We start from the raw sequence: 26,602 nt of genomic DNA, 5'->3' as shown, positions 1-26,602 counted from the left end.
ACCAGCCAGCAGAGGCGGTGGCAGAGCCGTGTGCCGCTCAGGACTGACCAGCGTAGGTAGGGGGAAAGTGCAGCTGAGCCCCCTGCTGCTCCGGCTGGGCTCATCCTGTCCCGAGCGGCACACAGCTACTCCTCTTCCCACACGCATCGCATCGGCAACATCAAGCTGACGCGGTGCATGTGGGAACCTTGTCCCTTCCCCAGCCCTTCAGCAGCCATTAGGAAGCTTCTTGGGGAGGGATAAAGGGTGGGAATGAAAGTAAACCGTGTTTACTTTCGTTTCCTGTCGCAACACTGCGGGCCACAGAAAATGCCTTGGCGGGCTGCATGGCGGTCCGCGGGCCATGTGTTGGACAAGCCTGACCTAGAGCTAGAAGTAGGAAATGCAGCTTTACATTTGTTCAGATGTGAGACCTGGATGTCCTATAATGTGAACCCATTTTAGTATTTCGTTTCTTTTTTGGCAGCAGAAGTAATTTATCTTTGTTCATATTGGAATTCTAATAATGCCCATTCAGTACACATTGGAAATGGATGCATATAACACTTAAGGTGTGGAAAGACCTAACACTTAGAACATTGTAAATATATTTTAAACTCCAAGTACATCCTAACAAGTGCTCATGAGCAATTTACAGTGCCTCAGACTCATTTTGAGGCACCACAAGTCATACATGGCACACATGCACCTGTTGGCCACACTGCAGATTTGCAGCATGGTGCCAAAATTTGGCACTGAGAGATCCCGGTGGCAAAAAAACAAAACACAACCAAAATGGAAAGGCCACAAAAAGCAGTGTGGTGCATGTGGCAGCAGCATGTGCTGCCAGAAACAGAGCCTGGCCAGCCAGAGCCATGCTAGCCAGCCTCCCAGCAGCTGGATTGGCACCACTTCTGCCCCAGGAGGCCCCCAAAATCCCAGGTAAAGCTGCTGGGGTCAGCATAGGTGCTAGCCCTAGCCTCCCCTACCCCACCCGGGACAATTTGCCCAGCACCAACTGCACATGCAGGGGCGTGCACAGTGGCAAAAAGCAGCAGCACAAATTTCTGCCTCTTCTATTTTTTCCATGGTAACTGCACGCCCTTGCATGTGGGGACATGCCCCAAGAGACTAGGGCCAAGTACAGATATTACACTTTTACTGGTACAAATGATTGGAAACTGGTCTATATCTAAAATAAAAGTTCAGCACACAGACTGGTTTAAAAATGGTGGCACCCAGCTTAAGATTTGTCCTCTCCACCAAAGAGTGAATGTGTGTTCTACTGATCTAAGTTATGTCACTTACAGAAAACCACACAACTTATATCGATTCTGCCTTGGGCTTTTTGAATGTCTGTATGTAGCCTAGGTGTGAATGCTACTTGAAACTGGTTTACACTTTCTGGAACATTTCAAAAACTCACCAGAAAAATCAAGTACTATTTTGAGCCAGTCCTCCTTGAACTGGTTCAATGTTATGGGCAGACACAGGCTGGAAATAGATGTCCTCTATGAAGCACGATTACCTGCGCCACAATATATTGCAGCAGAGCTGATCCACTTTACAGACATCTAACAGATGTTGCCGGATCTGTTGTCCCCCAGGGTTGGTCCCCTGTCCCTCCCAAGGCTTCATGGGCCCAATGTGGGGGGAAAAGGGGCCTGGGTACCCTTCCTCAACTTGGAGCAGGCACCTACATGCAGGGAAACCCCTGCTTGCAGGATACAGGAGAATCCCCCAGCAGGGGATTCCCCTGGCACCTGTCTGCAAAGCACAGACAGGGGAACTCCCCACAGAGGTTTCCTCCTCTGCTTATGTGTTGTTCCGACCCAAGGGCAGCAGCAAGAAAAGCACATCAGGCACCAGCATGCCTATTATACTGCTGTCCCTGGGTCAGGAGTCAGGTGCAAGTGGAGTAGGGGACTCCAGACTCATGCCCCAAGTAGGGGCAGTGCACCTAGGGCCCATTTCCCCCAGAATCCAGCCCCTGACGCCTGAAGGAGTTTCTGTTTGGAGTAGTGGAAGAGTGTGGGCTGCCAGTGGCAGCCCACAGTCTCTTGGCATAATTAGACAGGTGTCAGCTATTTAAGGGAGGCACAAATCATTAGTACCTTTCTGACACTGAAACATTTAAGCACTTGGGGCCAACAAAAGTCTATGATGTCTATTCAATCAGCTCTTGTGCTGTCACAAAATGTTTATGGCAGCACAAAGTCAACAGCTGTTTGCAGCCCCAGTGCATTCTATGCCTGGTGTCTGGTCAGTCCTCCAGGCATCCCAGACTGCACTGCTCTTCACCACCCTGAAACTCATGCATAGCAATGGAGTGGCTCTAAGATACAATGAGAACTTTACTGCCCAAAGATCTGTTGCTTACAGAGACTACAGTTTGCAGGGTGGAGAAGCAGAAAGTCTCTGTGTCAGCTGCACTTCCTTGCAAGGTTTGAAAACCCAGGGAGTTCTTGGGATGGGCCCAGAGCACCCACCCCCTTGGAACAAAAAGTGAGGTCCACACAGTCCCCTGGCACCTCACAAGTCTCCATTCCAACCCCCTGCTCCTATCTGGGTCTTCCTCCCACTCTTGAGGAATCCTGGGGAAATGCTGGGCACTGACCCCTAGAAGGCATGGTGGTCTGAGTACTCTGTCACCCCCTGGTGATGTTTGACAACAACCCAATCCCTAAAAGGTTGGGATTCTACTTAGAACCCATAGAAGTGCATGTGTGGACACTTCTGTCCAGTTACAATTTCCAGTCAGTGACGTTCTTGGAACAGTTAAAGTGTTATGTCTGTTGGCATCCTTCAAATGGTTTAAATGTGATTTAAACCTGAAGTAAGTAGATATGCAAGCCTGTTAAACCAGTTTAAATCAGCCTGGAATGGTTCAAAAGTGTACTTGGAAAATCAAGTACTATTCTGAACCAGTTCATTGTGGACAGGGTCAGTGTTATGCGTGGACACCAAATGTTTTATGACATGGGTCTGGTTAGTCCTCCAGACATCCCCCCCTACCCCCCAGCAACATACACACACACTGAGCTGCAACTAGTTGATATGGTATATAACCAGAATTCTACTCCCATTTTTTTTCCTTGTGTTGGCGCTTCTTATCCATGAGCTCCATTGTACTGTTTGGTGAATAAAAGCTACCTTAACTAACAATTAGCTTTCTCCTCACTCCCTACTCTCCACAGCCCATCATCATGTCTCCCCAGTTCCTAGGAAAAAAAAACCCATGGGTCCCAGCACTTCCTCCCTGCCTCCTTCCCCCCCTTCTCTTCCCTCTCACTCTGAGTCAGGGGATCCTACTGCATACTTCAGCCATTTGCAGGCTGCTAAAATATAATAAACTCATATTTAGGAAACAGAAGACAATATAAGACAAGATAAGATCACCCACCCTTGGGACTCTCAAAGCATGGGTGCAAACATACCTCCACCCCCACAATGAGGTTGGGTGCTCACTTCTATCCTGTGGTATCAAAGCCACAGCACATCATACAATTGTGAACCGGTTCTGAATCAGTGACATAGTAGAATGGTTCAGTTATATCTGTCCACACCCTGTCCTGCTAGAACTGTGAACTGGTTCTCAATTGGTGACATGTTGGAATGGTTCAGTTGTTATGTCTGTCTGCACCCACTGAACATAAAACCATGTACATGAGGCAGAGGCTCTCCATGAAAATTCAAGATATTTTGGTCACATTTTTAATAGTTATTGGTAAAAAAAATAAGAGGACATCCTGAAGATAGTTTCAGAGAATACAAATGTAGTAACAGACAGAGATATTCACACAAATGTGCAACTTGTACAGTCTCAGACAATACAGGGCATGTTTGAGTCAGTGTGAAGGTCTGTAACCAAAGGAACTGAATACAAGAGGATGGAGATTTTTAAAAAGTCTTCCCTAATTTAGACATTTTTTCTTTGTCATGCTTTTCAGATCTACACATTTTCCATGTAATTGAAAACCACATTCACTAATTGAATTATTATTTAATTAGTTAATTAATTATTCTAGCCAGCTTCAGCATTTAGGACATTGACGCTGTGTTATATAATAATTACAGGTAATTAAATTATCTCAAGCTTGTTTTCCTGTCAAAATATGCTGGGTATCAAAAAATGACAACAAACTGTAAATTATTCTGGAAGACAAAGCCTGGCAGCTGAAAGATTTTGCTAGCATTAATTAGACACCAATTATACAATGGAAATAGAGAAACAATAAGCCCTATAATCATTTCTGAAAATGTGCATATATTTGCTAAAAGTCTTACCTCCCAGATTGATAAAGTTTTCTTTTAGCCATTGTGCGGCCTTTAAGCAGTCTTGATCATCATGGAGAATAAAGAGATTGGTAGGAACTTTGCCTGTATATCTTTGCTTATAGCTCTTTGTGACTTCTCTGTTAGTCAAGAGTTTACTGATATCTGCTCCAGTGGGACATGGGACCTGACATAAATAAATATAATGCATGTATAATTTGCAAAGTGTTAAAGAGATACTTTAGATAGAAATGGCATAAACTATGTGATTGTGGAAGAATGGCTAGACACGTAAGTCCAATTCTTTTTGGACAAAGGCTCAGTAATTAACGATCCATTGGTCAGAAAGAAGAGAGACCTCTGCTGGTATATGAATGTTCCCTATTTTCTTTTTCTTCTAGCAGGGCTGTCCAATTGGCAGCCCACAGGCCAGACTCCCACCCAACCACCACTCTACCCATTGCACTTGCAGCAGTGGCCAGGGTTCCCATGCTCCCCGCCACCCCCCGGCATTTGGTTCCTGCCCCCCTTCCCAGGGGTGGGGCAGCCCAGCAGGATAGGGCTGGGCTGACAGTGTTGCACCTGTGGTGGGGGAGGCTGCTGTGCTGTACATGCTGTGTGCTCCACAAAGGAGGGAGCCAACCTGCCCATGCTGTTTGCTGCAGATGAGCTGCCTGCTCAACATGTGTGGCTGGGAGGTGGGTCAGGGTGCTGCATGCAAGGCAGTGGGAAGCAGGCTGCCTCTGGTGCAGAGTGGGCTGCCTATGCAGTGCATGTGGCTGGGATGGCATGGGCATAGGTGGGGAAGAGAACTGGGCTACAAGTGTGGCTGAGTGGTGGGCGGGGGGTAGGGAGGGGAGGGGAAGAGTTCCTTCACAGCGTATGGCCCCTGGATCTTCAGCCCATGCTGAATGTGGATCCTGGATGCCCACCAGAGGTTGGACAGCCCCGCCTTATAGGATCTACAGAGGCATGCAGGCTTTCAGAAGTCCTGCAGGAATGAACAAGGTTTTGACATACATGCACATGCACATACACAATGCATTCTGAAGAACTCATCAGACGTAGCACATACCATACTACCTTGCAGACAAGGGGTAAGTGTAAGTAAAAACTGAAAAAATAAATAAAATCATAATTTCATGGACGCCTTCCCACCACTGCATCATGTGTCCATAAACCCCTTGGGTGCATTGTGTGTCCAAGACCCTCCCATGGCTAAACTGTACACCTATGACCCTCCCACCACACTGCATGCCTGTGACACTCACCCCTGCTACATCAAATGGTTCAGGCTCACCCACAACTCCCCCACACTGCTGCAGTGCCCTGCACCCTGGGGTGGGGGCATGAAGTGGCAGCCAGCGAAGGGAGGGGAAGCTTGGAGACTGGCTGCAATCAGAGGGATGCAGGGATCGGCAACTGGGCAGGAGCTCTGGGGATGCAATTTAACTTCTCACAGGCCACATGCAGCCCAGAGGCTGCCAATTGAACAATCTTGGTTTATTACATTTTTAAAAATCCAATACTGAAAGGTTTTCACCAAAACACACTACATAATCTATTTGTCATCATAACTTTTGTGGAGATTGTCTTCTAAAAAAAGCTACATTTAGGCAATTATAAAAAAAGTGTGTTCAATTTTATGGTAACCAATTTTTTGAATGATCTGCAGTAACCCATACACAAAGCAGCACAGCCAGTTTCTATCAATGTAAGAAAAATAAGTGGTAACATGTTCCATGTGAGCCCCGAAATGGCAACTGAACTGCCCTTGGAGGCAAAAAAAAAAAGGGCCCGATCAAAAATGGCATGGTAGCAAACAGAATATGCATTTTGCATTACCCTGTTCAAGGCAGGTGGAATCTGATGATCCAGAACCAGGCACTGACAAAAACTGGCTACAGGGAAAATTCACAGTTGATCAATATTTATAACTCTTAGTAAGTGACCCTTTTAAGTGATGATATGTAGAAGCTCACTTCTAAATGTATGACAATATTAGCAGCAGATCAGCAAAAAATATGAATAATGAAATAAATGCTTTCACTACGACTGTATAGCAGAAATACCTAAATACATAGATGAAGGATCTCTATAATGATTTCTTTATTGCATAGCTTAAAGTTTTGCAAAAAAATTCCTAATACAAAAAGAACGCTTCTTCTATTTTACAGCAAAACTAAATGTTCTAAAATAGGAGAAAATCTGTCAAGAGACGAATTAAATATTTGTAATGATGTAAAACACCAAACATTGTATTAAAAATGTAACTCGATAATATTACTATTACAGTAACAAATTAAACCATGATTATAATCAGTATTTCTTTTTTGTTCAGTATGATTATATCGCATTGGTCAAGAATTGCCAGTGGAATGTCTTCACTGGCCACCTGGCCCTCTAAAAAATTTGACCTAGCTCCATGAAACACAGGTACATGAATATATTCTGCCACTCTTATTCATAACATGTAACCATTTTCCTCGGCCAGCAGACTTGCTGGCATCAATATGATTACTTGCCAAATAACATGGCCAGCAGGATTTAGCTCTATGGGCAGAGCCAGATCCAAAGAAGGACTTAGGTGCGTTTCCAAGCCTGAAGTTGGGATCCAACCACAAGCCGCAGGTTCAACAGTTACCCAAATATGGAAGTGGCTAAAAATGTTTGTAGATCAAGCCTAAGATTTCCTATGGTGTTCAAAGTCTTAGGGCATCTATACATGTGCTCTGAGGTAGGGAGAGGGGTGCTTTAATTAGAGCAGGTCTGAGAGCTGCTGTAATTAAAGTGCCTGAAACATCATGTGTATTTAGCATCCTGTGCTTCAAAATGGCTGCAGGGGGCTGTAACTAAAGCTCATTCAACGAGCTTTAGTTAAAGTGCCCCCACTGCCACTTTGAAATGAGGGGATGCTGAATACATGTGACACAGAGGCTGCTGAAGCATGCTAATTAGTACACATTGGAGCAGAGTTCCATCATGTGTGTAGGAGCCCTTAGTGCCTAATTCTGCAATCCTTACTCAGGCAAAATTCCCGGAGTATTCAAAGAGCTTCATCCTCAAAGGACTGTTTTAGAGTGACAGGACTGTAGTTGTTACCGCATGGATAAAGACTTGCTGTGAAATAGTCTGCTCCTGCGCGATCCACTAAACATGTTCATCTTTAATCACTGTAAACATCAAACATTCATTTTTCACTATGCATGCAATCTTACCTGATATTGCTGCCCAGTACAGAGAACAAGGTGGTCATATGGCACTTTTTTCCCCTTGGAAACCACTACATGTTTGGCAGCTCGGTCTATGCCAGTCATTTTACCAACCACAACATTAACCCAGGAACAAAGTGACATCAGTGCATAATCTTTATCATTAAAACAGTGGCTGTGAAGAAAGAATATCTATAAGTGACATTTTAGCAGCAGACAGCAGGCATTAATTAGACATCTGGTGAGTTAGTTGAAGTCCCCTAGTGGTTCCAGTCTGTTCTCTTGCTGTGAGCTTACTAGAGTCTATAGTAAGAGAATATTCATTATAAAACACTCAGTTACAAATTGACAACTTTCTGCTAAAACCAAATAATTTCTCACAGCATTGGCTCATACTATAACAGAGTTTATTAGCCAGTCAGAAATGTATATTTTACTGTGCATCTAATTTTCAGTCTGATAAGCTGGTCAGATCTTTGCACCTCTAGAAGAAAATATTTTACTTATCTGCTAATTTTCTCTCTTCAGCTATCTCTACACAAAGCTATTTTGTTAAAAAATTCCTAATTTTGCTACCGAGTATTCAGTCCCACCAGTGGTAGCTATTGTGAGGACACTAATACAGTGAAGTTGCTAATGGTATTTTAACAACCGTGTCACATAGCTGTGCTATAAAAGTGTTTAAAGCTACAAAGACAGCTATGAAGGCTGTTTCCAGAACTGTAAGTAAAAGACAGAGATATCATCATATATGTTTTTTTGCTATCCCCCTCTGGATGACTTCTTCCAAAACAGAAAGGATGAAAAATATTAGAACAATATTGAAACCTTCAACACTCTGTAAGGCCCAACTCAAGGCACACCACTGACAGGAGGGAGGTAAAGGTTATCATACATGTTATCTAAGAGGAAGATTTTAACAGGTAATCCCTTTCTCAACAGTGGTTTCTATAGTAAGAGTGGAAATGTGATAACCCTTATTAAAAAAAAAAAAAAGATAACTGATTAGCAATTCACTTCCAACCAAAAAAAGGGGAGAGGGGGAATTTTGAAAGCAACGAACACATATCAAAGACACTTAAGCTTATTTTTTCTATAAAATTCTGGACAATTTAATCACTTATTCCTATTACCTTTTTGCCTCACACATCTTTGATAGTAAGTAGCCTCAAATAATTCAGTTGTTTTTTTCAGATACTAGTATATTCTTGACTGCTCCCCTTTAAGTGATTTTTTAAAAATGTTATGCAAGGGTTTAATAAAGAGCAATGGCCAAATTATATGGTATATGTTGAAAGTTTTGTTCAAACCTTTTGTATTCTAAGAGATTAGGTAAAATGTTAAAAAATGATTGAGATACTTAGGGCCAGGATGTTAAAAGTAATTAAACACCTCATGGTGCAGACAGAAATGTAAAGCAATATTTAAAAATACCTAAGCAGGTTAAGCAGTCAACTCTCAAGGTATTACCAAACAAATGTTGCTTCTTGCATATTCCTTGAGTCATGACAACTACAACAGTACAATACTACTGTTGATTTCAATGGCAGTCTCTGAATCTGACTTTGAGACGGGACTCTTCCACAAGTACATGGATGAAATAATAAACAAGAAATAGTGAAGAAAAACACACCTTACAAAACACCAATTACCTGGACATTGAAAATTCCTATAATAAAAAAAAAGCATACGAAGGGCAGGCTGGGATTTTCAAAAGCACCTTTGTGCTTTGGAGCACATATTCCACTGACAGTCAGAGACCTGTGCTTTTAATTTAGGTGATTCTGAAAAATCCTAGCCAGGTTTCATTCTCAAGTATTAATTAATTATATTATTTATACTTGTTATTAATCTATTTTCATATGTTCATGACTAGCTATGATTAGATAGTTATAAATGACAGTTTTCTAGCAAGCCAAAGTTCAATGTCCAACTAAGTCTAACAGTCTAATGTGGTTAAGGCTCAGTGTCAGCATTACCTCCAGCTGCCTTTGGCTCCGAGATGGAATGACCAGGTACATACCCACAGCTGGGTCAATGGGAGGTGTGGGGCAGGGATAATTCACAAATCCAAAGCAATGTTTTAACTTGCATCTCTAAAATTCATAGCAACAGACCCTAACCACTCTGCCACTGCACCCCCGCCCCCCTCTAAAGCTTTCTTCAAAGAGATATTTTGTAACTGCCACTGAAAATACTGATTTACACTTGCCTTCCTTTTGAAACTATGTTGATAAATAAAAAACCTTTATCCAGTTACATTAACTCAGGTCACTTTCTGACAGGGAAAAAAAGCAGGGACTCTTGAAGCAGCTGAGGTAGTTTTAAATTAGTGCACATCACAATATTTTCATACATTTGGTTTAAATGAGGCTTCTTGTTCAAGGTTCAGTGAGCAGACACTGAACTGTTATGTCATTTAAATAGATGGCCCCTCCAGGGCATGGCTACATACTGGGAGCCAAAGAAACCGTGGAAACAAATGGAGAGTCACAAAAGTTTTGCATATACTATAAAAAATGATAATAGATTTGTTCTCTACATATTCAAATTGAGGCTTACACTTTTTAGTTCAGTCTAATTCTTAGTACAGTGCCTACTGCTATGGCATCCTGGTTCATTAGAAGGGTTTTTGGTTACTATGGTAAGACAAATTAATAGTTAATCATCATAATTTTCAATGAGAAATAAATATCGTGAATCCAGAATTTTTATTTAGATATTGGTCCTGAGAAAACCACAAAAAGGGTCATTTTCACTTACGATGTCCCTGTGAATGTGAAAGCAAGAAAAAAGGAGATTGTGTCCAAAAACATTTGCAGAGAGCAAAATAAATTATACTTGAAGTCACCTTTTGCACATGCAGTGACCTTCCATAACTTTGCTGAGAACTATACATTTCTCTGAAACCATGAATAAGAACTACCACTTTGCCAGGAACTGGATTCAGACAGTGGAACTTATTCCAGCAAGAAGTATACGTGATCAATAACATCACTGTGTTCAGAACTCCATGCAAAATTCACCTCTTTGACTTGGCTCTCCACAAACAATTTTGATGTCTACAGTCATGTGAAGCTATAAGCAGATAATTTAGAAGTGTGCTTGTTATTCCAAATCCAGGCTGAATTTCAAATTGTAATTTTTTTGAGTACCTTGCTTGCTTGCTTAAAAGCTTTCTTTCTTTCTTTCCTTCTTCTTTATTTCCTTCCTTCCTTCCTCTCTTTTTCTCTCCCTCCTTCTTTCTCCTATTTCTTTCTTTTTCTGACTCATCCTTTCAGTTTACAATGCTGATGCTTGAAAATTTAGTTTCTATGAATATTTTTAACTGTGGGCCCTTTCCACATCTATCACTTTGACCTGAACAAACATGCTCCCTTTCACAGTCTGTCCACTTGGACGCTATTGGAGATGGGACACAAGAACAGGAGCACTTGTCTGGCAATTCCTATGTTGCAGTCAACTCATCATACTGAATATACAACATCACAGCATCTTTTGATCTCACAAGGGATCATGGTCTTGAGAGAAAATAAATGTTAAAAGGGAAAATTTTATTCAAACATACCTTTTAAATCAGCAATTGTAACAAGAGGAGGGCAGCACACTGCTCATAAAGTAAATCATCTGTTTAATTATTCTATCAAGTTAGACTAAGTTTGAAATTCTCTACAAGTTGAGCTCAGTTCTCTTGCATACTTAGAAAAAATGGCTGGAATATTTTTAAAATAAAAAGTTTCATTTTTAATTTTATAATTTTATCCAGATTTTTAGTCCCTCGTAATGACTTCCCTTTCTCTAAGTAAGCCCACAATTACTCACAACAGAGCAAAATTCTGCATCAGTTTGAGACACTTGGCTTTGATAGCCTTTCTTGTGAAGCAGAAACTTCATAAGAAAGTAACTTGTCCATTGCTGCCTTCATACTAAGTCAAATCTTGATCTTAGTAAAGTCAATGGCAAAATTCCCATTGAGTTCAGTGCCGAGGAACTCACTATATATCTTACGGTTAGTTCTGCGAACTTACTAAATGCACAATCTTACATGTCTTGGCATGCCTCTCATGAATGTATAAAATAACAACTAAATGGGAGATCTCCTTTTTGGAAGAAACACAAACTATTGCCTTTTTAGAAATCAAAGAAAGCAGTGAATCTAGTGATATTGGTAGTATTACAATGTGCTGCAGTGCTGACTATGAGACTCTAATAATACCTAACAACATCTGTCTAGTCAATAATACACAAATATTTAGGTTCAACTTATTTCAGAGATGAATACCAGCTGCAATGGGAACAGCTACAGCTACCTCTTTGCCAGCATCTTTTAGAGGCTGATCTGAAAAATAATATTCTAGATGAGGGATGCTCAATCCCTGGCTTGTGGGCCAGATCCAGCCTCTGGCATTGTGTCATTCAGCCCACAGGGCATGCCGCAGGTCCAAAACTTTGGTAGCAGGGGAATAGTGGCATTGCTCCCCTGCTGCCAAACTACTGGACCTGTGAGGAGACCTGGGCGATACGGGGCCCAATCTCAGTATGCAGAGCTTGATCCTGGCACATGGGACTAGTGTGGGGCCCAATCCCAATGAGCAGGGGCCAGCCGAGGCCATGCAGGACCAACAGCTTGAGCACTAATGTTCTAGACTCAGTACAGGCTACTTGATACATCTATGTGTATATTACATAGAACTGTGCTTTGAAGTCACAAAACCATTCACAAATTTTATATTGTCTAAGCAAAAATATTTAGAAATCAAACCTGTTAATTAAAAATCTTCTGTACTTCAAGTCTGGTAGATTTTTTCCTGGAAGCCCATGAGTTGAAATCAAGGTCAGATTGTTAAACTTCAGGTGTGGACTAAAGAAAGAAAATTAAAATGCAATATGGAAATCAGCATCAACTTATTATAATTCAGTTTGGTATCACAGTAACTTGATTTTGTTTGAATATACTGTTTAATCAAGCTTTAAGTACAACTGGGTTTCCCAATCCATTCCCGAAGAACTGAAGTCCCACTCTGATGAGCACTGGCTGAATACATGTATCTAGTATTTTCATTAATAATTTGCTCCTACCAACTACCATCCGATAACATGCTACAAGAGTACTCCCAGCCCCACTGATGGGATGGAAGAAATAAAGATATGCCTTTGCCAGGGCTTCTGGTCATTCTGTTTCCAAAGGAAGAAAGCTGACCACTGAAGTATCAGGGGCTTGAGAGAACCTTGTAGCTACTGTTAATCCCGTCACATCTTGCAAGAGACCCACTGGAACCAAGAAGATATGTCAAGGGAACAGCAGAGTTTTCAATACCATGTCCAGCATGGTTCCAGAAAGTAATTAATTTAAATGGACCAGTATCTAGGTACCAAGGATTCTGCCATTTTCTCAATAGCATGTGTTCTTGGCTACATAAAAGGGAGAATTCAACCCACTGTGGTTTGATTAACAAAGAGGGCTATGTAATACATTAAACTAAACTAGATCTGACATTTAAAAAAAAATAAATATTATGAATGATTAAGCCTTATAATCTTCAAGGCTTTGTGTAACTTCGGTCCAGATAGGTACAAGAGCTAGCAAGGAAACTGCATGCTTTTTATCTACTAATGTTAATTTGTTATTCATACATTTTAAAAAATATATTCAAACAAAGTTAAAGGTCAAACTTAAACCTAGGAATTTCAAGGTTATGGCTGCCATTCGATACATGCATATTAATAGTTTAATTCTGGATTATGGATCATCTACTGTAAATCTCCATGCACACTCAGGGCACAATGTAATAAATAATCTTAATGTGCATATATTTAGACAGATTATGGGTCTGATTCTCATTTACACAAACGCAACTTTACATAGCACTTCTTAAAGTGAGTGTAAATAGAATTTACTCTCACTTTAAGATCCCTTTACACGAGCAGAATGATGTACAGTGGCCTTGGTATGAACAGGCCCATCTTCATGTTAAAACATACCATATATAATCTGAGCTCATTTTCAGCTGTTACTTTGGCAGTGGTGTCAATAAATATAATTAACTAAAGGGGATGGATACCTCACAGTTACTTTATATATGATTACCAGGAAAACACCCGTAATAGCATACCATAAACACAAATCTTTCCAGGAAGAACTATGTCCTGCTTCCTAGGTCACTTTCCTTTTGATAGGAAGCATTTTAGAGCACATATTATGTCTTCCTATATGCTGTACAGGGCCAAACCCAATGAATGCTCCAAACTTAGGTGTGGCTGTAATATACATTTTAAATCTCATTAAAAACAATAACTATGTTTAAGAAAAACCCTTAAGGATACCAAGTCAAGAACTCAAATGTTAAGAAATATCAGATGTCACTCTGTCTATGCAAATGAGAAGCATACAATTAGTGACCAACTGAGAAATCTAGTTGAAATGACTTGCCTAGGCACCAAACCACGAGACCATCTTTTCTTTCCCTGCAATACTGAACTCATTCACTACATACCTTTAAACTACTGCCACATACATAGAGGTCATACTTATTACACACACCTGGGATTCACTTCCAGAACATTACACTTCTTACACATGCAGTGAGGCAAGGGTTTTGTAAAAAAATTACCAAGTGGTCATGTTATTAAAGGTTGTTTTATAATATGGACGCACAAGACATTGTTTCCTAACTTCTTCGTGTTAGAAACTTAAGCTAAAACAACCTGAAACATTGCACTTCTCAAGAAAAAGGGAAAAAAATCCCTTTGTTATCAGCAAGTTTTATTCCTTCAGATCTAGAGCATGGGCAGGCAATTATTTCAGGCAGAGGCCTGCTTACAGAGTTTTGGCAAGCTGTCGAAAGCCGCATGGATAGCTCCTTCCCTTGACAGGTGTCTGGCCTCCCTAATCGTCATCTCCCCAGAATCTGCCCCTTTCTATCCCCAGCTCCTGCCCTACTTCCACCATACCACTTAACCTCCCCATCACAGCTTGGCTCCTGACCCCCTTTTTTCTGCTTTTATCTTCTCCCCACATCTGTGCCTGTGAACCTCTTGACATCTTCTCAGATGCTCTCTCAGCTTTCAGCCAGCACTTCCAACTCCTGGCCCCTGATAAATCCTTCCTTTTTGTTCCTTCCTGTCTGCTTTTCTCCCAGACTGGTTCCAGTACAGTTTCTCCTCATTCTTCACCTTTCTGCCATCTTTCTCCTTGTTGCCTGAGTGCTGGGAGTGAGGGTAGATCTTGAGCAAACAGAAGAGACATTCTTACTGATCTCATGTGTACAATGAGATTTTTCAAAGACTCATGATTTGAGACAGTTTGGGTGTTTTTTCACAGGAACAGCATGAAAGCGCTAGAGCTTTAAAAAAATTAATGTCTAAAACATGTTTACATAATACATATAACTCCCTAATCTTGTTCTAGGAAAGTGATGGACTATTTCTGTGGAAACTTTCCAGAAAAGTTCAGCCCTAGGCAAACATCTGGCAGAGAAAAAGTTCACATTGAACAGTTAGTCTGACAAAGATAAAAGCAAAATGAAACCTGATTCCTATAGTGGGAAGTGTTGAGCAATCCTAACTGTCGACACTGTTATCAGTCCCACCTCTAATAAGAATATTTGTACATGGAAAATACTTACAAATAGTAGTTGACATATTCACACACTTTTAAAACTTCATATTCTTTGACATTTTAATTCTTTTTTTAAATACAAAGGTGGAAATTGTAGAGGGGTGACCCTTACTTCAATATCAGATAACTGGTTGAAAGGTTAATTATACAACACAATGAAGAACAGGATATGATGGGGGTAAAGCAGCTAAGATTTTGCAAGGAAACTTTTGCCTCTTGAATCTTGAATACTTTGAGCTTTCTGCTACAATCAGCAAAAAGCTGATAACTAAGAATGATCTGAAGTTATTTTAGTTGAGGTTTTGACTAGGGGTGGGTGTGCAAAGTGGGCCTTATTTGATTCGGATTCGACCCAAATCAGGGACAGTGATTCAGTTCGTTGATTTGGATCACTGTCCCTGATTCAATTTGGCTGAATCTGAAGATTTGATGCTGATTCAGAGAATCAACAATTCAGACACAGACTCAGCTTTAAAAGTTTCCTCTACATACCTTGAGGTAACAGGCATGGCTTGTGAATGCTGTGATGCTGGGGCGCATGAAGTGCCCCACAGGAGTGCAGGGGGGTCCCTCTACATGCTTGGCAGTGAACTCGGAAGTGGACTGGAAGTACTTCCAGGTCACTTACGGGTCTGCCAGGGAGCGCACGGGGGACCCCCCTGTGCTCTCCCTGGCTCGGTGCTTGGCCGCATGGGGACCTCAGGTCCCTCCCCCCCCGCAGACCCAGAAGGCATCAGTCGCTGAGCCAGGGAGGGCACAGGGGGGCAGGGGGAGCCCTACGCCCTCCCCGGCAGACCCAGAAGTGGACCGGAAGTGCTTCTGGTCCACTTATGGGTCAGCTGCCAAGCACGCAGGGGAGCCCCACCTTGCTTCTGTGGGACGCTCCATCCACCCCAGCACTCATGAGCCCCTGCTACCAGGAGGTATGTAGAAAAAACATTAGCTGCAAAGTAAACCATCACCATCTACATATGCAATACTATTAGGCCACGATAAACTAATTAACACTGCCATAAGATAGTACTGTCCCAGATAATTAACTGCAATTAAACATACGTGTAAAAGCTGACCATGGGCATAAACTGTACCTGATCAGCCCAACCAGCAGGCGGGCCAGACTTCTGCCCGCCACCTAGTCATATGGTTCCACACTTTCAGCACCCTTGTGCCCCACCCAGCCCTTCCGCCACCCAATGCCACCACTCAGAGCCTGGGACTGACCCCCTGTGCCTTCAGCCCTGTTATAAACTGCTCTGCCCCAGCTCAAATTGCTGCTGTCCCAGGTGCATGTGTAGATGCTGTGCCCAGGAGTAGTTTACTCCAGCTCAAACTTATTTGGAGTTTGTTGCTTTGAATTAACTAAGTGTAGATGCACCACTGATCTCAAAAAGGAGGTGAACAGTAAAGTGTCAAATTTAGCAGAAGACTAAAAAACATTTAAGGTAGCCAACACAAGTCACAGCAAATAGGAACTTCCCAGGGTTACATCAAAGTTAAATGAAATGGCAGCAGTATAGCATATTAAATTCAGTATTAACAAATATAATGCAATGAACCCTGGAAGAGGGGGCATGCAATCTCCATTCACCTTATTGGATTATAATTTCACAATTCCATAGTTACTCAAAAAAATCCTTGAGTGGCAGAGTGGTTAAGATGACTTGCCATGGCTCTGAAGGCTTGAGTTCAAGCCCTAGACTCATACCTTCACTATGCCTTCAGATGACCTGGAGTCAAAGTCAGCTGCACACTGTTAGACACATCACTCTGACTCTAGAAACTGGTATGCCTTTACCACATTAGCCTCTTAGCCAGTATTCTTGGGAGGACTTTTACCCTTGGCTTTGATCACAGGGAGGCATTACATTAAAAATGCAACAGTTTAAAAAAAATATGAAAAGACTTTTTACATAACACAGAACCACGTTACTCATTACACTTAGATATGCAGCACCACAGAATTAGAAATGTATTAGACATATTTATGGATAATTAAATTGTCTTTTGTTAGAGACAGAGTTTGTTTTTAAAAACATGTCAGCTTCTGTGCTGCCGTGTGCATACAGGCATATGTACCAAAATAAAAGAGGTGTAAAGTGGTTTAAATGCAACCAGATATACACTTGTGCAAATGATTGTTGCTCTGCATCTTAAGTAGAGAAACCTGCTCAATATTTGTTAGCAGGGATATAAAGCCTCATCTTGCTCGTATCAGCCAGAAGCTAAGTGAAAGGATCTAAAGAGAAACTTTCACCATGGGGAGGCTGTTCCATGATTGTTTCTTGCACCTTTCTCTGATGTGTCTGGTACTGCCCATTATCAAAGAAATGATCAGACCAGACTGAGTCAATATAGCACCTCCTAGTAATAATGTGAACAATTTGACTTTAAACAGAAATCTGGTTTTAAGTTATAGGGGCATAAAGCATGAAAATTCACTAAACACATTTGCCTTATTTGTACTTCCATAATAGACATATACCCCTTTTATTTTTTTTTAAATCTAATTTTACGTATTTAAAAGTGAATAGTCCAAGTTCTCTCTAGCAGCCAAGTTATAAACCCCATGGGAGTTTAAAATGAAATGTAGTGCCTAAGGGTCATATTTTTTATGGGTATTTAGATGCACAAAGATGGATGTAGATAGGTGTTTGTGAAAATGTCCCTAGGTACCTAAATGTTTTTTAAAAGTGACTAATGAGCTTAAATTGCATTTTCAAAACTACTTAAAACAAAAGGCACGGTGTGCCTTAAGGTAGTACCTTAAATTCAAATATAGACCTCTAAATATAAAGGAGTGTGAAAAAGGAATGGAAACAGCAGGTGCTCAGCATCCATGAAAAGCAGACTCTTAAACAGAGATTTATGCATAAGCATCGCCTTTGAAATACACTGCTAGCCATCATCATACTTTCTACCAATATAACTTGTTCTTCATACAGCGTTATTTCTGAGCTAACAAAAGAATGGGTTATACGTGATGGCTTTGGATTCCTCTCTGTTGTCTAAAAGCAAGCCCCTAACAACAGAAGAACAATAAAAGGTACTGGAAAACAGGTTCTACCTATTAGAAGATGGAATGGCTTATATGGTTTTAATGTATATAAACAATGCCCAAGATGAAGTGCTGTAAAAGCAGAGGTCACCATTTTGTGGAAAAAGTCTTCAAGTTAAGAGCTCAAACCAATGAAACATTAAACAAATGCACCTGCATTTTAGAAGCAAATAATTCCAGCAGGGATTCATGTTGCTGTGGATACAAAAGGGAAGAACGGCTCAAAGATACTTGTAAAGTAGGGAGGGATTAGAGTATCTAGGGAAATAAGTAAGAGGTATTGGGTTTCATTGCATGGTTCTGGAGGACAGCTACAAAAGGAGGTCTAAACATCCTTGTCCTTGAAATAAAAGAGGGTCACATTGTCAATTTATTGTGAGCAAAATAAAAGAAACAAGTAAAAAAAAGTTTTAGTATATTATTTATATGCATCTCAACAAGACCTATTTGCAAATCTGCTAGACTGTTCCTTATTAGGTTTTGCTGATTTTTTTGTTTTGGCTTAGCAGAAACTGTCTGAGCAAGTAATTTAATTAACTGCTTTCATTAAACCTCTCATTTGAACAAATAAATAGCCAAGTAACCTTTTGCCAAAAAGTAAAGTGCAGTGAGTTAGACATCATTAATCCATTTAATTTATTTGAACCTAAATATTGCACACTTTTGCAGCTTTCCTAGTAGTTTATAATGCAAATGACAAAATAGAACTATACATTCTCTGAATAACAAGAAAGATTACCCATGGGCTTTTAAAGCCTAATATTTAAATAATTTAACATTAATATTTGGTATTATATACTGTGGAAAGCCAAAGGTACAATTCCATTGTACAATTAATTTGTTACAGCAAAGTGGGTCTAAATATGAGCGCTCTAGAGTTCTCAAAACTGTAACAAATGCCAATTTTGAGTGCTATTCAGAACTTGAGCTATCTAAGAAATGATTTTCCCCACCATGTAAAACTTGGAAATTAAAAAAAAACAAATGAAAAAATCAACCCTGTTCTGCATCAGGGGAAAAAACTGTGACCTTCAGGTTTTTCATGAAAAAAGGACAGAGAGAAAGAGAGTACACAAGCAAGCAGAGAGAGAACTGGGCTGATATGTAGGACCGACATTACTTGATTTAAGACCATGGATGTGAACATAGATCTCCTACCATCCTGGTGAGTCACCTCAGTACCGGGCTACTAAGTCAGTCTCTCTCTTGCTGACCCAATGAATATTTAATTGTCTGTATAAAAGTAAAACGTTTCTTACAGGGGAAGGAAATACCTATTGCCTGGTGCTATGCAAGAATGAGTTCAAGTCCCTGGACTAGATCAGGCAGAGCATAAGCTTAAACCCAGGTCTCCCAGATCTCAGAGTGTCCTCAATAAGGGTTATTCTGAGGTGGTATTTGTTTTCTCTGGCATATAGATGTGTAAGGGAGTTTGTCTAAATTATTTATAGCCAAAATTTTACTAGACTCTATAAGCTCTTCAGCAGGCAGTATTTGGCTCACCCTCCAAAGACCCCTTCTCCATCTGCGTTCACCAGGAAGAGTAACAGCAAAGATCAAAGTGGTTCCAGTAGTCAGCTGCTTCATAAGCCTTTTCCAGGGATGCCACTTCAGATGAAATCCAGACCTATCTTAAGTCAGTCAGAGTTTTCCCACTGGCTTTAATAGTGCCAAGACTTTACCCCTTTTCTTTCCCAGGTCTCAGTCTAAAAGCACTAAACCAAGGTGGGCCACAGCAACAACGAAACATAGCTTCTTTGGCCAGGTGGCTAAAGATGGTCATAGAATATCAAAATCACAGAAAAGTAGGACTGGAAGGGACTTCAGGAGGTCATCAAGTCTAACCCCCTGCTCAAGGCAGAATCAAAACTTCTGGTCAAAAGTCAGAATATCTATTCCACATAGAATTTAAAAATATATTTCCAGTTCAAATGAGAAAGGAACCAACATTTCAAAATCTCCTACAACATGAATATGTATTTTCAAAACATTTATTTCAGGTTGACTGGTGCATTTAATTAAAAGAGTAGTTTTGTTCTTTTTTGCCCATAACAATTTTTTCAAGAAAGTTGAAAATTTTCATTCCTAAAAAAGACATTTGGTCTTTACAAAATGCATTGTTTTGTTTTGTTTTCCCATAATATGATTTTTATCAACCTCAACATGTTCATGTGAAACATTTTTTGGCAGAAAAATATGCCATCACAAATTTCCAGCCAGCTCTGCTTTTGATATTTTCCTGTATCTCTGGCAAAGGCTGTAACCCAAAGAAAAGGAGCAGTGAAGCAGCATACACCCTCAGCCTTCCTAACCAGCCACCATCTCTTTTAACATCTTACCAGGAATTCTTCCACAAAGCTAAGTGATTTGCACTCTGACCTTTAACTGACTTCCTTCGAGCATGGTGCAAGGTTTTTTTCCCCTCTGGCCTGAAGCTTTTATTTTGCTGAATGCCAGGTGAGTGACAGCATGAACCTCTCCCTGTAAATGTTCTTCTCACTCCTCTGGTTGTACACAGGAATATAGAACTGGGAGGAATCGCTGAGTCCTGGAGTCCAGTATCCTACTATCACAGGCACCACACATTATATAAATCCCCTTCATAAATTTATCAAGCTTCATCTTTGAAACAATTAAGAGTTATTTCTTCCCCATCCCCAATTTCTGCTGGAAAGCTGTTCAGCACTTCACAGCCTGGAGGGTTAGGCATCTTCTGTTATCAAGCCTACATTTATTGAGGGCTAGTTTATACCTATTGGTTTTTGTGCCACCACCATCCTCTAACTTAAATAGCAATTATCTGCTTTGTGTAGCAGGCTTTATCCCCACTAAGCTTAGTCTGAACATTTGTAGCTCCTTCTTTCTTCCTGATGCCCCCGGAACTATTGCATTTGCAGCAAATTCATTTTGATCCATAAATTTTTTCCTGTTTCCTTCTTCTTCTAAGTAACTTCTGGTTTTCTGCTTGGACTCGAGCTAATGTAGCTTTTCTTCTTTCTCATGGTCTCTCCTCTTAATTATCAAAAGCCATGGTGGTTCTCTCCCTCTCCTGTCACATTCTCTTCCTTTCTCCTCCTTTATTTTGTCTATCTCTTGGCTCCTCTGATCTGAGGAGCCTATACACATGCTTGGAGGCTGCTCCAACGCACTGTAATTACAGCATGCCAGAGCAGACTCGATTAATCGAGTAGCACACTCCAGCCAGCCTCCACATCTTGTGTATCAGTGTCTCCACACTTCAAAATGGTGGCGAGGGTGCTTTAACTAAAGCTTATTCGATGAACTTTCGATAAAGTGCCCCTGCTGCCATTTTGAAGTACAGGGACCCTGATGCACAAGACGCTGTAGGTGCTTTAATGAGAGCAGCTCTCGGACCCACTCTAATTAAAGTGACCCTCCCCTCCAAGCATGTGTAAAAACGGCCTGTTCTCTTTTAACTTTAATGCTTGGCTTTCTCTCTCCTCTCCTACCCATATCTCAATTTAAATTTAAATTCCATAATGCTGACTGTACTGACTCTCTTGCTTTTCACATATTTTCATAGACTTCATAGACATTGGAGCTGGAAGGGACCTCCCAAGATCATCGGGTCCAGCCCCTGCCCAAAGGGCAGGCAGTCAGCAGGGGTCAAATGATCCCAGCAAGATAAGCATCCAAGTGTTTCTTAAAGGAATCCAGAGTAGGTGCTTGCACCACCTCTGCTGGGAGTCTATTCCAGGCCCTGAGGACTCAGACAGTAAAGAAGCTTTTCCTTATGTCCAGGCTAAAACTGTCTTCCAAGAGTTTGTGACCATTGGACCTAGTCTTCCCAAGGGGTGCCCTGGTGAACAGAAGTTCTCCCAGTTCCCAGTGCACACCCCTAATACACTTATAGGCTGCCACCAAGTCATCCCTGAGCCTATGCTTTTCCAGACTGAAGAGTCCCATGTGTCTCAGCCTCTTCTCATAAGGCCTGATCTCTTGTTATCTAATCATTCATGTGGCTCTCTTCTGGACTCTCTCCAGCTTCTCCACATCCTTTCTGAATTGCAGAGCCCAGAACTGGACACAGTATTCCAGCTGTGGTCTCACCAAGGCCAAATAAAGTGGGAGGATGACTTCCTGGGTCTTGTTTGAAATGCATTGGAAGATGCAGGCCAGAGTTTTGTTTGCTTTGCTGACTGCAGCATCGCATTGGCAGCTCATGTTCATCTTGTGGTCAATCATGACCCCCAAGTCTCTTTCAGATGCAGCGTTAACTAGCGTAACACTGCCAAGCCTATAAGTGTGGTATAGGTCCTTTCTCCCAAAGTGGAGCACCTTGCTTTTCTCAGTGTTGAATGCCATCAGGTTTTGATCCACCCACCTTGTAAACCTGTCGAGGTCGGCCTGGATTCCCAGCCTAGCCTCTGGGGTAGATGCACTTTCCCACAGTTTGGTGTCATCAGCAAACTTAGCCAGTCCGCTTATAACACCCGAGCCCAGATCATTTATAAACACACTGAAGAGTACAGGTCCGAGAACAGAGCCCTAGGGGATGCTACTGGTTACAGTGCACCAAGCTGATTTGGTTCCATCAACTTTCACTCTCTGGGTCCCCAGTTCCCCAGCCAGCAGATCATGAAATTGTCTAGGCTTTTACTTTGTTTCCTTACTGGCTCTGGCCCACCCTGGCTATCTTGGTTCCTCTCTTACCTTAGTCTTTACCAGATACCTGTCCACTACCATCATCACCTGCTCTCGTTGAACAACTCACCTTTCCTTGTTGTTCACACTGTAATTGTTTTCACACTCACCCATGGAGCTACCTCAAAGTTCTTTATAGCTCTCAGTTCCATCTCTCCTCTCCACACCTGTGTCAACTCCATGATCTCACATTTGGACTCTGCTTTCTCTTTTATATCTTATTCCTTCACACCACTAACAGCTCTGACCATTATCTTTGGCTCTTTCCTGGAACTCATTTAATTCCATTTGCCATTTGTCTCTGTTGTTTCCAATGCTTACTTCTAAACCCTGACTGATTCTTGTTCTTTCCATACTCAACTCTTCTCCCCTTAGGTTCTCTCTTCAAGCTGTCCTCTCAACAGTTATCCTTTATTCATCATCCTTCCAATATTCGTAAATGGTATTTGTATCATTTCTTCTTGCATACCAATAAAACACCCAAGGCCTAGGGATAGATAAAAGCAAAAACCACAAAGACAGCAAAAATTAAGGGTAAACCAACAGATAAATTTCTCCAGCCAAATTAGAAAGGAGTCTGGAATGGCAGCACCTTCTCATCCACTGTTTTCTCTCTATAGAAATGTCACTGTATGTTCAGCTAAGAGCTCGCTTATACTCCTGGACAGGGGAGCAAAGGGACACAAGTTGCTCCTTACTGTCTTCGAAAGTTTTTTGAATTGTTGCTCCATGTGAAGGATGGGGAAGTGCAATTGGTGTGAGGTCCCAAATCCCTGTACTGTGTAGGTGGATGTCATGGGTAGGAGGTGTGTGCAGCCTTGCCTCTGTTCCCAGACACTTTCAGCACAACTGAAGTGAAGCAGGAGGGAAATAAGCTATGCCAGTTACAGAGCTGACGTGGCCTACTGCTCCTGTGAGCAAGGCAAAAGCAGGGACCACATTATGACTCATTCAGCCACAATTCAGATGCTGGTCTACTAGGACAGCATAGCTACAAACTAGCCCTGAACACTAATGAGCATGAATGGGACATGAATAAAGTTTAAACTGGAAATTCAAAGGCTTCAAACCATCAGAAGCATGAGGTTCAAGAGCAGCCTTCCCACAGAGGTCTTGAACATAAAAAAAAACAAACCCTAACCAGTTTTAGGATGGAGCTTGATCAGTTTATGGCAGGGGTTCTTATGACACATCATGATCTGCCTACTGCAGCAGGGGGCAGCACTTGATGACCCAAGAAGACCCCTTCCAGTTCTTACTCAGAGTTTGTGACTTCATCCATAACAATTGAAAGGAGGACAATACTTCCGTGAGCCCATGAGACAGAACAAGACACCTTTAGAAAGTACTAGACTTAGCTCAGGCATGCCTTATAATGTGCACAGTGGAACAGTCAGGTAGCCATGCAACCTCCTTAGCTGCATGCTTGACAAGGTTAAGAATTCTCCAGCACACAGCATGTTTTTCAAAAGTTTAGGACCTGATCAATGCTCATCTTCTTCCCAAAATATAAAGGACTTCCCTTTATTGTGGATGTACTTCCTTGCCAGATTTTTAGCTCTGTTTTCCCAGCTGTTTCAGTATCAGTTGAAAATATTGCAAGGTTTATTTTTATTTTTTTTTAAATCCCACTGAGCTGTGTTTGTGTAAAGTTACAGGAGTGATGCTATCTGATCTTGAGTTATCTGTGCCTGGCCTTCCAACCCTTGTGGTAGATGACCTTGGGAGTGGTATCCTGAGTTGATTAAATCTAATCAGCTGGCAGAGTTGAAATCTCTGGTAAGGGAAAGCTTACATTGCTTATTTGCCGAAAACACTATTAGTAAGCAAAGAGTAGCTGCATGTTAAAAAAATACAACTGGAGTGTATAAGATTTTGTTTCTGCTACTTCTCCATTTCTCCAGTGTGAATTTGGCAAGAAAGTGGCTCATGAACTTTTAGGCTAGGAACAAAAGTTGCTCACAAACTGGTTTCAGTGTTCAGAAACTGGTTTAAACTTATAATAGAACAGAAGCTCAGTGCATATAAACCAGTTTCAAAATGGCTGAAACTGGTTTAAGATGAACCTGGTTGAATGTAGTATCAGACTTAACTGATTTGAGTCACACTCGTTTATGAAAGTTCTGTCCCAGACCCCTTCTTGGATCAAGTTAAATCACAGTTCCCTTGCATCCCAGCATGTTTTGCAGCCCTGGGCTGGGCTGGGCTGGGCTGTCTGCTCCACAGAGCAGGGCTGGCTTGCTGGAGCAGTGAGGGGTGAGTGACGTGGGGGAGGAGGAGGGCAAGCCTGGCTGGGGATGAAGCCCAGTCCATGATGGGGGCGGGGGGGAGGACAGGGCGGGATGGGGACTTCCCACCCCCCTAGGCAAACCCTGGGGCCAGGGAAGGGGGCTAAACACCCCTTCTCCTGCTCAAACTTACTGCTGGTTACAACTGTGGACTACAAATCCCAGAGGTACCTGGAAGCAGAAAGAGGAAGTGATAAGCAACTCTGCAGAGTCCTGCTGCTGTAATTCTGGACTGCAAATCCCAGAGACCTCATCGCAGCAGGAAGAGAAAGTGAACACACAGCCAGAGAGCCGTGCTCTAGCACCCCCTGGCTTCTAGCTTGAGCCACTACAGGCATGTGGCTGTATTTCCTGAATGAAAGGTAAATGTCTGTTCACTGCTGTTTCAATTTAATCTGTGCAGCTTAGACTAACATGCAAAAACTGAATCAATTCAGCCTCAGGCTTTTTGACTGTCTGTACCTAGCCTTACTGAGTAACATCCAGTGGAAATTCTAGCTTGTTAACATGGCATTTTTAATATAGTATCCCATTTCCTTCTGCCAGAATTCTGTTTTAGAAACCCAGTTTTATCTGAATCCTTCTCTACGTTATCACTGAACATTAATATTAATATTTTTAAATATTTGCCTGTTAGATATTACTGGGCACAAATACTGCATATATTGCTCTTGAATGAGAAAACTAGCCTGGGCCAATCCAAAGCCCACTGAAGTCAACAGAAAGACATCCGTTGATTTCAATGGGCTTCAGATTGCTGGCTTTTGCTGAAGATTTGGGGCCATATGTGCATGATAAGAACATACAGAAGGAGAACACTCCACACCAAAATTGAATATTCTTTGCAGTGCCATCACCGTGCCATATTCTCCTGCCAAAAGACTGGCAGCTGCATAGGATGGGAGACAGGACTGCTTGAGGATCCAGAGCTGAAACTAGGTCATGATGGGGACTTCAATCTCAGAAAGTCCACAAGAAACAACTGCCCCTTTGGGCTTCCTAACACTCTCAAACACTAACAGCATGGGTGGCTCAGCTGTCTTGCTGACTGGCACCCTGGAGGTAGAGGAGCTTTGTGACAGAGTAGCAATAAGGCATCTAATATCTACCTAGTGACTAAGGGATTCAGCCAAATACAAGAGGCCATTCTCCAAATCCTCCCTCTTTTACAGGCCATACCCTCAATTTTACATGGAAATGAAGTCACAGCTGGTTGGTATAGTGGTGCTACTATGAGAACATGCTGCACTGGGTGTATCTATACTGCAGACTGTAGTGGAGTGTAGAGACAAATGAATTACCTCCCAGCAAGCTAGTGTAGATACTAGAAGCAATAGAGCTGTGGTTATGTGGTGCTCTATATAAGCTCATTTAAATCTGCTGAGACAATGAGGTATCCCTACACTGTAGTGCAGTGTGCCATACAGGCACATACTCACTGCCATTTCTTATGTACTTCCAAAATCTCATTTCAATATAAATTGCACCCTTTCTTCTCCTCTTCCTGCTG

The 26,602-nt window shown here is 41.7% G+C and overlaps 1 protein-coding gene across 1 annotated transcript in view; it reads right to left on the bottom strand.

Annotated features, from left to right (window-relative positions):
• Window positions 1-26,602, bottom strand: part of CFAP61 (cilia and flagella associated protein 61) — a 227,572-nt gene that overhangs the window by 85,600 nt on the left and 115,370 nt on the right. The window contains exons 19-21 of the mRNA XM_006015419.2: window positions 12,229-12,327; window positions 7,473-7,641; window positions 4,267-4,441 (exon numbers count right to left, since the gene is read on the bottom strand). Coding sequence (XP_006015481.2) covers window positions 4,267-4,441; window positions 7,473-7,641; window positions 12,229-12,327 — 443 coding nt within the window. The remainder of the gene's footprint in view (window positions 1-4,266; window positions 4,442-7,472; window positions 7,642-12,228; window positions 12,328-26,602) is intronic.

Source organism: Alligator sinensis, unplaced genomic scaffold (assembly GCF_000455745.1).
Source record: "Alligator sinensis unplaced genomic scaffold, ASM45574v1 scaffold140_1, whole genome shotgun sequence".
Lineage (NCBI taxonomy): Eukaryota > Metazoa > Chordata > Crocodylia > Alligatoridae > Alligator > Alligator sinensis.
Note: the sequence above shows the minus strand (reverse complement) of the source record. Positions and strands in the feature narration are given on the sequence as shown.